Source organism: Psittacula echo, assembly GCF_963264785.1.
Source record: "Psittacula echo genome assembly, chromosome: 7".
Lineage (NCBI taxonomy): Eukaryota > Metazoa > Chordata > Aves > Psittaciformes > Psittacidae > Psittacula > Psittacula echo.
Window position 1 is genome coordinate 39948384 of NC_137740.1, and position 15763 is coordinate 39964146.

The 15763-nt window shown below is 39.9% G+C and overlaps 1 protein-coding gene across 1 annotated transcript in view; it reads right to left on the reverse strand.

Annotated features, from left to right (window-relative positions):
• Nucleotides 1-15763, reverse strand: part of MED12L (mediator complex subunit 12L) — a gene marked incomplete at its 3' end in the record, with an annotated part of 159930 nt that overhangs the window by 29077 nt on the left and 115090 nt on the right. The window contains exons 17-28 of the mRNA XM_080622527.1: nt 15284-15402; nt 13926-14069; nt 13275-13438; nt 12754-12885; nt 10616-10843; nt 7991-8132; nt 7026-7146; nt 6212-6313; nt 4415-4528; nt 1852-2051; nt 1119-1307; nt 114-188 (exon numbers count right to left, since the gene is read on the reverse strand). Of these exons, the coding sequence (XP_080478653.1) occupies nt 114-188; nt 1119-1307; nt 1852-2051; nt 4415-4528; nt 6212-6313; nt 7026-7146; nt 7991-8132; nt 10616-10843; nt 12754-12885; nt 13275-13438; nt 13926-14069; nt 15284-15402 (1730 nt within the window). The remainder of the gene's footprint in view (nt 1-113; nt 189-1118; nt 1308-1851; nt 2052-4414; nt 4529-6211; nt 6314-7025; nt 7147-7990; nt 8133-10615; nt 10844-12753; nt 12886-13274; nt 13439-13925; nt 14070-15283; nt 15403-15763) is intronic.

Sequence of the window (15763 nt, forward strand, 5' to 3'; positions counted from 1 at the left end):
AACATAAGTAAACTAGCACATTCATGGTATGTTTGCTCATGGACTACGTTAAAATTTAACATACTTTTTTGCATTAAATATTTAGATAAGAAAGTTTGAAAACAAATACTCACAGGCTCCTTCATGCACTGTTTGATCATTAGTTGGAGCTCCAACCAAGACTGCCGGAGAGTCCACTGATCTAAGTTCTGGGTAAGAATTAACATTACAAATACAAATGTCAACTCTTCAGGTCTGAAGAAAAAAAATAAATCTCATAATTGAACATGGTACATGCAAAACCTCATTAAAAAAAAAACTTATAAACAGGTCATCACAATCACTACTCTTTAATAGTTTAATGACATGTAAAAATATAATGTAAAAATACCTATTAAAGAATGTACATTAACTTCCACATCTTTGCAACTAATATCATTACTCAATATTTTTGACCACACAACTTCTCTCAATAAAAATCTTGCTCTCTGCAAAATCTGAGTTTAGTTAAGTGTGAATACAGAAAATGTAATTCCCTCTTTCATTAGTAATTACATTACTCCACAGCACTGCCACCCTAGTGGACATGTCTGCATTTAGCACAATTGCCAATTTGATTCTTCACAGGTCTATTCCAAGAAAATCCAAGACAAAGTACTTGGTCTTCATAGTTTAAGAAATTAAGTGTCCCTAGTGCAGCAGAATTTGAAGAAATGACCAGTTTAGGATTGTCCAGGAAGGCATCTGAGCCTTTTCCGTGGGGCAGGAGTGCCTTTCACCACAGTACTGTTACAGAGGCCTACTGAGACCACAGGCATCTCAATGTAGGCAACCCCAAAAGCAGCTCCCTTTTCAGTGGCTTCCTAATGACTGACAGTGGTGAACAGCAACAATGAGCATGCTGCATGCTTTTCTCTTTCATAACTGTGGAATCAGACATAATGAGACACCAGAAGTCACACTATAAAATGTTTCCCACAGCCAGTGGGTATCCTGAGCATGTGCAATCTTTAAAGAAGAATCTAATGCTTGGTTGCACCAGAAACTGCAAATCAGTGTCAACTGGTGATGCTGGTGAATGACAGGTTAAGAGTCAGTGCATCACAGGTAGTTTTTCTTCCTTTTCCCCATTGCATTACCTGAAGTATGCACTTGATATGCTGCCTCTGAGGGTTGTCACCCTCAGCGCATTCTTTAATACCATGAGGATAACAGATAAGTTGAAGCAGTTTCTGAGCTTGCTTGTTTGAAAGAACAGGATCCAAAATAAGATCTTTGTCTGTGCACAACCTCTCAGGTTCTTTTAAACAGTGTTCTCCAACCCATTCCTGTAAGTAATCAGATAAAAAGTCCACAAGATAATTTCAAGACAATATTAATTTTTGGTAAGCTAAACAGAAAAGTGATTTTTCCATATGCAAAACTTGAATTAAATTACGGTTCATGCAACACGTGAGATTATAAATGTCTTCTGTCATTCAGTACCTCCTGAAAGTATAAGACTAACATTTTTTTTCCAAAATTAATTTATTCTGTATTCTAAAAGCAACTTTGCAATAAAGCAAATGTTAATGCAAAAGCACTTGAGCAGACAGCAATGGTGTGGTCCTACTGTCTGCTCAAAGCCTTCAAGATTCAGGCAGGAATTTTTAGAGTTCTTATAGAGTGCAGGGAGATGCTAATAACTAAAGCAATTTCTTCCCCCCCAGTAACATACTACTCTATATATAAATTTTCCAAATGAGGAAACCCAAACAGAACTCAAATACTGAAATACTTCAACATTCCTTTTGTGCCCAAATATGTAATACACTTTTCAAAATAAAATTTGGTTTCTCCAAATGAAGACAGATGAGTACTTTTAGAGATTACCTGCTGGCAAATTGTTCTTAGTACATATCTAGCATACTCGCTTAAACTAGCAGTTTCTATGGAAACAGCTTTTCCACATGCTTTCAAAGCGTGAGAAGAATCCCAGACTTCATCCTCATTGAGTTCATCTAACAAGCCTCTCATATGGAAGTCTTCACTCTTCAAGGAGTTGACATTGTTGCTGCCAATTTCAGCATCACCTGCACAGCAGAAGCACGGAAGCAGGGAGTGAACTTCCGCCCATGCCCTCACAGACCGCTTACCTGCCAGGGGATGTATCTGGAGGCACAGGCCAGCTGAGGGGTAAAACAGGAGTGACACAGACACAGTAGAAGAGCAGCACTAATGGACTCTGAAAATCACCATGGCCAAAGTATTGTCCACTTGCTTCATTTTGCATACCATCTTTGTAATGGATATTTCAGAAGTAGAAAAAGGTTTATACGAATCAAACAAAAGTAAAGCCCCTACGTGCTCAACAAGAAAAGTTCTGTGAGTGTATGAAATTGCTTTGGCAGATAAGGAAGTGTTGGATTACTCACTATTCTCAGATGTCCCTTTCCCAAGTCTTACTTTGATTTATTATCATTCCATAGATCAAGAGACAAGCTTTGATCAGTGGCCACTTAGCCCACCTTCCTATGAACTTCTTGACAAGAGAGACTGATCTTCCTGGGAATGGAGGAGGGCAGAACATGCTGAAGGAGCCTGGCCAACTGGTGAGCCCCTTCTCCCTGTAAGGCACGGGCACAGTGTTACAATCACCATCTACCTGAAACCAACAGGGCTGACCAAAGACAAGGAAAAACACTTCAGATACAGTGCAAAAAAAATAAACAAAAAAAACCCCAAAAAAACCAGAACTGTAGCAGTGCCCGGTTTACATGTTTACAGGCCTGGAACCTTGGGCAAGGAAAAAGATGCAACTATAGTATGTAGTAGTGGGGAAAACAACACAAACCACTCCATATAATCATACCCCAGCAGCCTGCATGAAGAGTGGGCTAACATAGCCTAATATTTTAAGTCAGAAGAAAGTCACATGGATCTTAACTGAGGCATTGCATATAATAGTCATCCCTTAGAAAACACCTCAGATCAACAACTAACATGACATGACAAGGCTAAATGGCTTGCTTCAGTCACTTGCACACACACAGAGCAGCACAAGGAATCATCTCCTTACAGAGAGGGAAAAGACTGAACGAACAGTATTGTCACTCATGAGGCTGAGTAGAAATTATTTTTCCAATAGCAGAACAGCAGAACATATCCTGAGAGGTGACAGTTATAATCTCTCTTCCCGCAAATTCAGAAATCTCCATTGAGTCCATATCACTGACCCAATGACTGGTACATCAGGCACATCAAGCCCCAAAGGACTCAAAGGTCAGGACAAGCTCATTGCAAAGAGCATGGGAAACAACCTGATGGGAGCCTGTGCCCAACACACATGAACAGAGACCAGCAGCAAACAGCCTCTCCACACCCTCCATTCAACATCTTATGAGCTTGTGAGCACAAACATATCAAGCCCAAATCTGTACCCGTGAAGGACAAGAGGGAAGAACCTGGCAGACAAATAACACATTTCCAAATATAACATTTTTGGTATAGAAGGAGATGTGCTGCAGTAGAGGCACAAATAAACTGTGCGCCTGAACCTTCCTTCATATCACCCTGCAGCAGACACTCTCCAAACCACATCTCTGCACAGAGATGAAACAATACATATTCACACCACACACCATTAATGAAGAAAACCAGCAAATCTCAGCACTCTAAATAGCAAAAGAACATCAATAACAGCCATAAACTTATTTCGAACTCCCTCTCAAATCCACCAGTCCATCCCAGAGGGCTATGCCTTTAATACCTTTCCCAATATAGCCACATCATTAAGGATCAAAGGGTTTTGAGACAGTTCTGAGACACTGGCCAACAGAAAATACAATAATGGCACTCTAGGGAGGTGTACCTCTGCGGGTATGTCCACATCTGGAAGATCTTACTTGGTTAACTGGACATTTACTTAACTCCAAAAGTACACATCACCATAGGTTACAAGCTTTAATTGAACTTAAGCCAAACCAAAGCTCTTAGGCATTTGTTCGGAAAAACAACATGCTCATTATTTGTGAAGAGTTGCTTAGCAGTGATTCTTTCACAGCTTCTACAATGACAGACATATGATTTGTGGTAAGACACAGAAAAAGGTGGGAAAATTGATCTGAGATCACATTTCCTCTCTGTATTTGAGAGGGACTCGCCTGAGTTTGAAATGTACTTGGACTTGGTGGCGGGAGTAGGGGTCAAAATGTGGAAAAAGTCACATCTGCTTAAAGCCTCATCAGCTGGGGCCTACTCACCAAAGAAAAATCCTGTCTCTTGACCTTCTGGGGAAATGTTACTTACATACTACACAAGCACAGACAGCAAACACATCTGTCTCCTGTCATCAGGGTTTTCCTTTCCCAGGAGCACTCCCAGGAAAGTGAACTGGCACAATCTTTTTTACACAAACACTAAAACAAAAACACTACACGACTCTGCATAATCTTACCAAGCATTAAAATTGCTTTTAAGACTGCAAACACAGCTCCCACTTCTATACTGTTGTGAGCAGCAGCCAAGAGGTGACGATCACAAGAAGAACGAATTCCAGGAAATAATTTGCCTACGGAAAGAAGAGCAAATCTTGTAGAAAACAGTGGTTGTTTACCAACTAAAATTTCCTTTGTACAAAATCCCTTTCATCTAGAATGGTTATAGAAGTATAATAACTGAATGAAGAACTGAATTTTCTGGAATTGAAAGTGAAGAACAACAGGTATGTCATTAAAATCAACTGGGATACATGGTTATGATGTATTAACAAAATAAGAGATGATCATTTAAATAGAAAAAGGATTTTGTCTTTCACTGTGTCCATGTAAACAGTGAATTTAACCACAATACACTGACATGGATTTTGATTTTGACTTCACAGATTTAGGAAATTACTTCCCTCACCTAGTCTTCATAACAAATGAGGTAAAATTAATTAATATAAATGCCTGTTGCAGTTAAGCCTAATTCTGCAGGTCAGAGGCAGACTCTAGTGAGTAAAGCCCTTGAGTGTTTTTTCTAACTTGCAGATAAACAGACAGAAAGACAGGGAGGGAGGGAGGGAAAGAGGGAAGGAGAATGAAACCACCTTTCTGAGAGTGGTTAACTGAGCCACATGTAAGAGGAGACTGTAACGCAGTCACATTTTGTTTGACTTGCACTACTTCCTAGAGTTCAGCCATCATTTTTCCTATCCATTCAAATCCACTTTTATTTCCTGGGAGGCCTGGGACCATTTAACATATCTTTGTTACTCAGACAGTATTCTTCATGGCTCTCATTTTGCCCAAATATGCAACAAAAGCCCACTGATTTCTGGTCAAAAAAGAAATTAATATTACTTTTAGATGGAAGAACTAGACACCATTGAAGAGCTGATTTTTTTTTTCCTTTCAATTTCATTTTCCCGTATAAATAGTCTTGTCATCATATTTGCTGAAATACTTTTAAGTCAAAACACAAGTTATTGGCAGGCTTGTTTCCTTTTAGCTGTTAGGTGCCCTTCTCTCTCCCCTTTTGGTCTGTGGCAAACACATACAGGTCAGACCACAGAATATTCAAATTTAAAAGGAAAAAGAACTACATTAATATACCATGAGAACTAATTTCCTCATGTTTCTTCTGTTGGACTAGACGCTGTTATTGCACCCTATTTAAAAATCACATTTAGTTTCAGTTTCATGCAAGGCTACCAAACTGTGTGATGTTTGGTTTCCAGATCACTGCAGGATGACCCACCACTGCCCTGACAGTATTTATTAAGAAGGACGGTGGGGACTGTGGTAGGTACTATCACTGCCAACAGCAGCACTGGCACAAAACCCCTCTTAATAGTTCCCAGTCTCACATGATGGTTTCAGTGAAGTTCCAAAACAAAATGAGAACTATCAGAACAGAACAGTTCTTCTAAATGTATTCCTCTTTGCTGAAGTGTAGACAGCTGCTGTTAAAACTTAAGTTTCTTTTAATGTATAATATTAATATGGCTGAGTTTTATGTCAACATTATGTCACACCTGGGTAACCAGAGGTTGATAATGAATAAGTTTCAGAAAACTTCTGTAGTTTTACATGCATACAAAACATTTCCCAAACAAGTAACAAGCACATACCAATTTTTCACTAGTGAAACATCTGTAATTTTAAACAGGCTATCATTTGTATTTGCACTATAGATATTGTCACACATGAGCCATCAAAACTCATCTGTGTTTGCCTTCTGAAATGAAAGGACCACACAGAAAGGAACTTACATGTTCCCTGGGGAAAGAAGCAAACCTGGGGTGTCCTGAAGAGGTGCAGGAGCAGCCGACAGGTCATCCTCGCCCCAGGCTCAGCATCTGGATCTCCACAGGCTATGAAAGATGGGATGTGGACATAAAGCATCTGCCCAGGACCTTGCAAGTCTCAGTGGGAGGCCTGGAAATGTTCTACCTCACAATCCCATTTTAAATGGGAATACAAAAATTTCATCAGCATTTATGGCCTTGAGTGATTAAAAACCAGGAAAGAATAGTATGATTTTTGGTAAACAAGAGACCTAAATATGGCAGAAAATAATGCATAGTTAAAATGGTTTTGATAGTCAAAGCAGAAATAAGAAACACAAATCTAAGCAGTAAGTGAAAAGAAATGTGTAAAGTGGCCAGCAAAGAGTACCATAGCTAGAGTACTCCGGGGCTGCTGGCAAGGACAATGAGGTTAGAGAGAAAAAGCGGTATCAGGCAGACTGATGCCAGAAGGAAATGTACAACCTGACTAGATCTGGCTGACATCTGAACATATAGCATAGAGCAGAAGACAGTTGTAAGCAGAAGGTGAAGATGCATAACATAAGGAGATGGTGTGCTGTCAGCAACTCTGATACCACTTGTCACATACGGGTTCTCTGATCTAGCTTGGAATTGCTCCTTTTGGGAGCTTGCAGTGACACACATGCTGCAATGCACAAGAAGTGGCATTCCATACAAGAATGCAGCTGAGAACACACTACTGATTCAGTCAACAGAGACTTCTTAAAATGACAAGCTTAAAACTTCTTAAGTTCTTCTCTTAGTATTTTCTTACCAGCTGCAAGAAGAGAAGGCAGTGCAACATGCTGAACTACATCTTCCAGAGAAAAGCACTGACGGGCAATCAGTATAGCAACGAAAGTGGCCAGGGAATCGTGAAATGACAAGTCACTCACCTGGAAGGAAAAACATTGCAAGGGTTCATGTAATAGTACACAGACCACTGAAGCAACTATTAAGAATAAACATTAAAATGTTTACACATAGGTATTTGTCTCTAATTTTAATGCATTTCCCAAATATTTTATGGCAAATATTGATCATTTTTAACTTAATTTTAGCAAATACCTACTTCAAATACCACGAATTCTGAAATAAAAAGCATTACCTTTATAAAAACTTAAGAAATTTTTATCATTGTATAAAACCTGATAACATCAATACTCATTCCTTAGCTTCAGGACAAGGATAGGTCCCAAATATACACAGCTTCAATCTGTAACCAATACGGACTCAAACTATAGATAAATATATTGAATCAGATATTGGATAACATATGTCACTATAATCCTGCTACTTTAACAGGACTACAGTAAGCTACAACAGATGAGTAAGAACAGCAAAGTATGCCACCCCTTCTACAATCTAAGACCCAACACCAAAGCAGGTCTTTAAAATGAAATGCAGTTATTTACACATCTCTCAACATTTTAGAAAAGTATACGGACACGCCTGCTCCTTTTAAAGAGTACCTTTGATATTCTGTATCACTCTGTAATAAACAAAAGAAAAAGTTTACAAAGAGGAAGCTCCAAGAACTGCCAAATTCTACATTAACCCTGAAGATGCAGGAAAGAATTAAAAACCAATCAGGAATCTCATTAAAAGCCTTGAAAACTCAAATGGATACAGGACCAAATTTGTGCTCCATCTTTTGTATTGAATGGAAACCTTACTACACCCTTAAGTGCACCCTAGGTAAATAGGTTTAACAGGTACTTCAGAAGATACTGAACTTACATCCACACTGCACAGCAGATCATTGAAGCCCCAGACGTGATTTGAAGAGCAGCAAAGAGCTTTTACAACTCCTAACCACTCTGAGCTAAGAACCGTGCAGCATGCCGTCAACTCTGCGCAAAGGTTTGCTATGTCATTAATCCTAGGAAAGAAGAGAAAAACTAATACAAGAGCAAGAGATTTTGTAAACAATAAATATTTAGGTCAAAGCAGATCAGTGCTTGGCAGAAGAAGTTGTGTTTCCTCACTTAAGGTGGGGTTTTATGCCTAAATGTGATTATGCTACTGTACATATAATCTATTGTTATTCAGTTACGGACAACTGAAGCACCTTGGGGAAAAACCCAGTATGTGACTTGTACCCCATAACCTGCAGCCATCCAATCTGCATTAGCACAGGGCCTTTATTTTGTGTAAACCCTATTTGGTATACCCTATGTTATCACCAGTTTCTCTACCAGTGCTGAGCTGCTCAGGAAGAGGGATGGAGCACCCAACCCCGCTGCCTGCAGCCCACCACAGCAGAAGGCCTGCTACTCTCTACAGGGACATGCTCCGACCTTCCCTCAGTCACACAAACAGCAGCTCCACCCCCTTTTATGCAAAAACATTACAAGAAAGTGGTGCATGTGGTGCACATCACCCAGTGCCCAGGTCAGCAGTGACTGACATCCCATTGCAGGAGCCCTCCCACCCTGTGCCAGGCCAGCACCGCTGTTCAGGAGGAAAGAGAGTCACAGAATCAACTGGCATTGACGAATTTCACTTCACAGATAGCATACAGTGTGATGTGTGATTTGGTGTACGATTCAGAGTTATGTAACTTTTTTTAAAAAACAGAGCAGAGTTGACTCATGCCAGTGCAAGTTATTTTTCCTCTGTTGCACAGTGAAACTCGTTTGGCCACATTTAGATGTTCCCCTTTGGTGCTCTTACAAAACTGCTTCCTCTGAGCTGCACTGCTCAGCCAAGGATGCCCCACATTTCATAGAATCAACAGAACGATTTGGGTTGGAAGGGACCTTACAGCTTAGTTCCAATCCCCTGCTACGGCAGGGATGCCTTCCACTAGACCAGAATGCTCAAAGCCCCATCCAACCTGGCCTTGAACACTGCCAGGGATAGGGCAGCCACAGCTTCTCTGGCAGCCCATTACCACTCTCACAGTAAAGAGTTTCTTCCTACTATTTAATCTAAATCTCCCCTTTTTCAGTTTAAAGCCATTACACCTCATCCTACTCCTACAGTCCCTCACAAAAAGCCCCTCTCTACCCTATAAGTCCTCTTTATATATTGAAAGACCATAAGAAGACCTCTCTGGAGCCTTCTCTTCTCCAGGCTGAACAAGCCCAACTCTCTCAGCCTCTCTTTACAGGAAAGTTGCTTCAGCCCTCTAAACATTTCTGTGGCCTCCTCTGGACATTTTAGAGACTGCTTTATACTGGGGACAGGGAGAAGGATAGCAGAAAAGCACAAACTTTGGGCAGGACTCAATCAGAAAAGAAAAAAAGAAAACAAAATCCACAATTTCCTTGAGTTTTGTGATCTGTCAGTGACCTTAACAATGGCCGTTGGCTACTGCCTCACCGAGGCCTAACTATCAATACCATGGATTTTTTAATAAAAATTAGAACAGGATCAGAACAGAAAAACAAGTTGTGTAAAAGTAATACTGGTGCTGAGGGCAGGGATAAAGGCTAGATGCAGCATTAGTGTCTGTTTCACCCCGATCACAGACTGCAGAACGGAAAACCAGGGTAAAACAGTTTCAGCACTGCAGTGCTCTGTTTGCACAGGAAGGCTGAGTTTATGTTCTTGTATGCTGGAAGGAGGAAGCAACTGAGAGAAGAACACCTGAATTACTAAAGAAACATACTGTCAGTGTAAAACCTAACACTGATATTGTTTTACTGAGAGGGTTCTTCACTATCCTTCTTGTCTGAATCTTGAGATCATCTAAAAAGATCCAACATAGACTTCACATCCAAGAAGCATTATGCTGAATCAGACCAAAGCTCCACCTGGCAGTGGCAGGAGCCAGTGCCTGCTGGTGTTGGATGAAAACTGCTCCCAGCAGTGCTGTGGAAGTGCAAGTCTCATCCTAAATTCTAATCATGGGGGATTAATTTGAACTGTGTACCACAAGGCAGAAGCTACTCTCAAAATGTAACAGGCAGCTCTTATACCTCTAGTAGCTTCTAGATAATACAACTCCTAATACTGCACATGAAGATGAAATCCATAAGTAGTAAATTACACATTTAACAAATGAAACACTGATTGCATCAGGAGAAGGAAGTGACCTAATGCAGAACCTTCCCTCATTTACAGGCTTCTCATGAGCAAAGATTGTGCTGAGCTGTTCTGCCTGAAACAGCCCAACTGCTCATATGAAAAAAACTAACTGCCTCATAGGAGTACTTTCTACTTGTTACTCCCTTCTGTTAAAATCTGCAGGTTGATTTACCAAAATAACTTAGAGAAAACAATAGGTTTTCAGCAACCAGAAAGAATAATGAAAGAAAACAATCGCCACAGAGACACAAAAGAGAAAGGTGAGAGGAAACCTCATATACACCTTGTAAAAATCCATCCAGTTCTAATTTCGGCATGGTTTTGCCTTACCTTCCTGCATCTTGGTGCCCCATGCACACGTTCATTAGCGCATTGCAGACAAAGCTGTAGCGGTTGGCAGCATTATCACTCAGGATCTTGCCCAACATTGAGTAGTTAATGCTGTGAGCAGAAGGATTCTCAATAAAATCTAGCATGAACTCTGGGTCCCACAGTAAATTGGAATTTGAAGGCTGAACATTGCTGTATATCGTTTGCTTCACCTTAGAACAGGCACTACTGAGGACCAAAAGAAGAAAGAGTTGCCAAAAAGAGTACTTTGCGGGAATGCTGTTGAACATGCCACATGGCATTAGAAAATTATAGTTTGGTTACCATTCTGTACATGCTTGCAAACTCATTTTTGATAAGGGGCATCTACCAGAAAACAAGGCTGATAAGCCAATTTAATTCAAGTTTTCCTGCAAATAAAGTTTTGCATTTCCAAATTGCTTATACGACATTTCTGTGAATGAAACAGTGAGCAGCTGGACAAGGACCACCCATTCATTCCTTACTAGCAATAACTTCCTGGAATATCAGATGCCTCTACAGGGAATGGTAACAGTACTTCATAATGCTGCTTCCTGTTACCACACAGTGAACTGCAGTGGTGGTAAGAAGAATTAATTAAGGAAAAAGAAGGATATGTATCTAAGTTTAAACCTCTATATTTGGTAATAATGAGACATATCAGACAACTTGCTGAAAGATCAGATCAGTAAACAGAGAAAAGATACTCAAAGGCCATATTTTGTCAGTAATAATTATGACAAAAGGTTAATAAATGTTCCAGGTCAGGAAAGCCTGTATGTAAATTTGCTTTCTTCAGGGCAAAAAAAAAGTGTTAATGAAGAACGAAAATTTCACCCACAAAGTGTGAGCAAAGCAGACTCTGAAACTGTATTTGCACAAGAAGTAATGCTGGGGGAGTGGTCAGGAGATAAGGTTTAAAAAAAAAAAAAAAAAAAAAATTAAAGGAATGATTTAAAAAAGGAAGTTTAGTGAACACAACTAAATACACTGAGCATATGAAACCAAAGCATGCAGCTCACTTAGCAAAACCCAGTCATGAGAAATACTGCAGATGATACCAGAAGCCATTAGCAAAGCACAGCGATAGACAGAAGGTAAGTCTCTAATTTTAAACATTTAAGAACTGTAATTTATTGTCACTTCAAACTGACTTAGAGAAACAGCCGGACTTAGTGTGCTGAAATGGGGCAAACAAAGCTGCCATGTACATTGTTGTAAAACTTTAGGTTTTAGTCAGAAAAATAAACGTAGAACTAGGACACTTCTGTAGTTCTATATTTCATATTTCTTTTCCCTAGCCTTTCTCATATTAAATGCTACAGTTCCCATGTCTTTGTAAACCTATTAAAATATTAAGGTTATTACTGAGAGCTCTTTTCCTGCTCCCTATGAAATGAAAACCACAAATCTGAAATATGCAAAACAAAACCGGGTACGTAAACTAGGAGGGGAAACAGTAACTGAAGTGGTTTGCAAACTTCACAAGATACATATTTACGTATGAAAGCTTTTCACCCCCCTTTAAAAAATAAGAGCCAAAAAAAAAAAAAAACCCACCAAAAAAAGCATAGATACCTAAAACATTTTTTAATTTAAAAATCAAGGAACTGAGCATTTGAGCATAAAAATTCACAAACTCAAACATGTTTGTGCCTCTCCCCACATCAAAAGAAATATTTAATAGAATATTACAGCTGCGTCAGCTAAGATTTTGTTATTTTTCATTCCAGTATTGTATGTATTACAGCCAACTGGCTGATGCATTATAGGAACTGAATCAGTCACACCATAATCTGTGAAAGCAAAGGTGTGTGTGGAAGCGTCCAGTGCTGCGTGGTGCAGCTGCCTCAGCAGCTCGATGCCAATGGTCCCTGCATCCCTTGCCTGCTTGCCCCATGGCCTGCTTGCCACTTGCAAAGCAACCCTTTGAGCTTACTCCTGTGCTGTACAGAGGGCTCAGCCTCTGCACCTCCCCAGCACATACCCACACAGCGCAAGGGCTTCACAGACTCGGGACCACACGCTGTGCTGCCATGCTGGCACAGGCCAGAGAACTGCAGCCCACATTAGTCTACAGGGTAGGCAGTGGTGAGAAAAATCCCATTACCACCCACCTGAAGAGGTCTCCAAACTTGCTTCTCAGGTGACTACAGGACACGTACAGATCATAGAGGTAAGCTAGAATACACCTTTCTGGGGAAGAGCACTCTGAGGGATTAACAACGTGCTTTACTACTCCACACAACCTGCAAAAACAAAAGCATTCTGAGCTTGTTCCAATACACCTTAGAAGTGCATCTCATACTTCTATGTAACGTATAAACCTCACCATTATCTAGGTAGCATGATGACAGCACTTACACTCAGGGAGCCCAGGGCAGAATGGGAGGAGCAGGAAGGAAATCCTGATATGCAATTTCCCCCTTTTCCTGGGTCACCAAGCGTGCAGGTCCCACAAGCCCCCAGCGGTGGGGAGCAGGCTGTGGAGGTGAGCCATCCACTTTGCTCACCTGGGCTCACTTACAGCCTTCCAACAGCATCGTGATAGCTGGTCTCACTACCTCAGCCTAAACACACTTTTTACTTAAGAGAGAATACCAAAAATATATGTTGAAAAACTGTAGCTGCCACAAACCCTTCAAAGACTTGTGCAGTTTGCTCTGAGTTGAGGATGAGGCAGGCATGGTAACGCCGCAGAACAGCAACAATGCAGACACACAGCCCTGTCGTGTAGCTTCCTGCCAGGCTGGATGACTTCAGCAGCAGCTCTGCCTCCACAACACTCAGCTCATTCAACAGCTGAAAACACATACACAGAAACAATGAAACGAAAGTAACTTCCAAGTTACATACATAAAATGAGTGCAAAAAAACCCCAACCAAACAACAAACCATATATTAAGGAAAAACTACGGCAAACAAAAATGAAATTTTTGTCTTGCTACAGGACAAGGGAAAGAAGAAGCAAAATAAGCTGTTCAAGTCTAAAACACATCCCCAGAACTGCTCTTCAGAAATACATTGTCTGGAGTGAAGCCCATCCTAAAATACTCCAGAACTGTATTAATTTTGAAAGATTTTAAAAAAAAATACCATTATAATGGTCAAAGTAAGACAGAAGGGGAAGTATCTGGCATTCCATTTCAAAGGTTAGGAAACTGAAACAGGTCAAAGTGCATGGCAGCAAATCAGAATTTGCGGTCCAGCTTGGGTTTTTTATGGTTTTACAGAAAACATATCACAGCTTTATCCTGGCATAACCCCCCCAAAAATGAACTCTGATTACCTGTATTGCGAAGTCTATAAGTCCATTGATATTCAGTGCTGGCTCCATGAGATCAAAGATGAGCTGTATATGGTGAGCCAAGGGAAGATGATACGATGTTCCTGAGGCAAAACTGGTTATCTGCTCGAGAACATTACTGGAAATCTGTGAAAATGAATGTTGAAAAGCCATACGGTGACTGAGGGCTTCTCAGACATACTAGTGCTCCCAAAGTCCTATTTTATAAGTGGTAATAGCAAGTGACAGCCTTTTGCAGATAACAGCACTAACAAATCACACCTGAGTATATCTATTACTCTGCTGTCTTCCAAGTCCATCACATTGCTGTTTTATTTGCAAAACTGACAACACCAAAAATGCTGTTCTGCTGCTTTACAGCTGGGAGTCAAACTTTTCTTAACATCTACAGTACTGATTTCTATTCTGTGTCATATTTTGCTTTAAAGAAGAGGTAAAATCATTTTTCTTTTCATCTTACTGCATTGTGTTTTTTTATTGATGGCTTTCAGACAACTAATAACACGTCATCCTGCAAACAAAGCATGTAATAAATTCATTCCAAAGAACACAGCCAAAGCTGCTTTATAAATGAAGTATCAAAAGCATATGTCTTTCACTCTGTTTCTAATGTTAGCCTTAACTTCTAATGTTAAGCTATACTTAAACACAATAACACCTGACAAAGTGATAAAATCCTATGGTGATACATTTTCCCACTTACGTGGGCAATCCTAATATGAACCAGGATATGAATCAATCCTAATATGAACCAGGAAAACTAGGCTTGCCATTTAAAACTAATTACTTATGTTCTCCAGTCAGCCACTGATACAGCTTTTTAACAGTAAATTCTACAAATAATTCTAATATCCAGAAAAGAACAAACCATATTATCCACCAGCTTCTCTAAGAGACATAGTTTGTTCCACAAAAACACAGAAGAGTTTGCTGCCCTTCATGAACATCTATACGGTAACATAACCTTGCACACATGCAAGAGATTGGGTAATGAGTATCTAATTTGGCAGCAATCCCTAAACAATGCTATTAATGGAAATTTATGTAAAGTTTGTCATAAATTTTTCATTAAAAAAATCATAAAATCCATAATAATCCAGAAAGTTTCTTGCAAACAAACCAACCAGCCACCCCCTTGCCAACAGACAAACCAAACCCCCAAATATCTACTGAAGAAGGGATTTCAGAAGGCCAAGGCAGCATTCTTCTTCTTGCCTTTGAAGAAGCAGTGCAGTGAAAAGTCTGGGTATGTACAAAACACTTCTAAAAGCCTAGATTTGCTTCCTATTTGATATCTCTACAGCAGAATGTAAAAGGCTACAATTTTATATAGGCAGTACCTGAGATGTCACCTGATGTTGATCAAAATAGGACAGCTGCTGTAGTTTTGTGAACACAGTCTCTAGGGTTGGAAATGCTTCTTGTTTGGTCTTCCTGGCTTTCTGCCCTTCATCCCCAACTTAACAGACACAAAATTATTTTGGTCATTTTATATTTAATGGATCCCTAGTAGCTTTTTGCATTATCACTGATTTAAAAGACAATAAAAATCTTCCTAAGCATTCCTCAGGACTACATAAGCTCTTACTTGCCCCAGTTTTTCCATTATATTTGGGACAAATATAGGCCACAGCATGTAACAATATCAAAGCTACTTTGAGGTTATTCCAATGTAAAAAAAGGCAACACCCAAGAAAAACTGTCACACAGTTTTACCAGGAGGGTAAGGAATATGCATTCCTCACTGGCCAGGATCTCCTATTTCAGGCCTTAGCTTAACACAAACATTTACAGCCAAGTTGCTATAATGAAAAATAGGG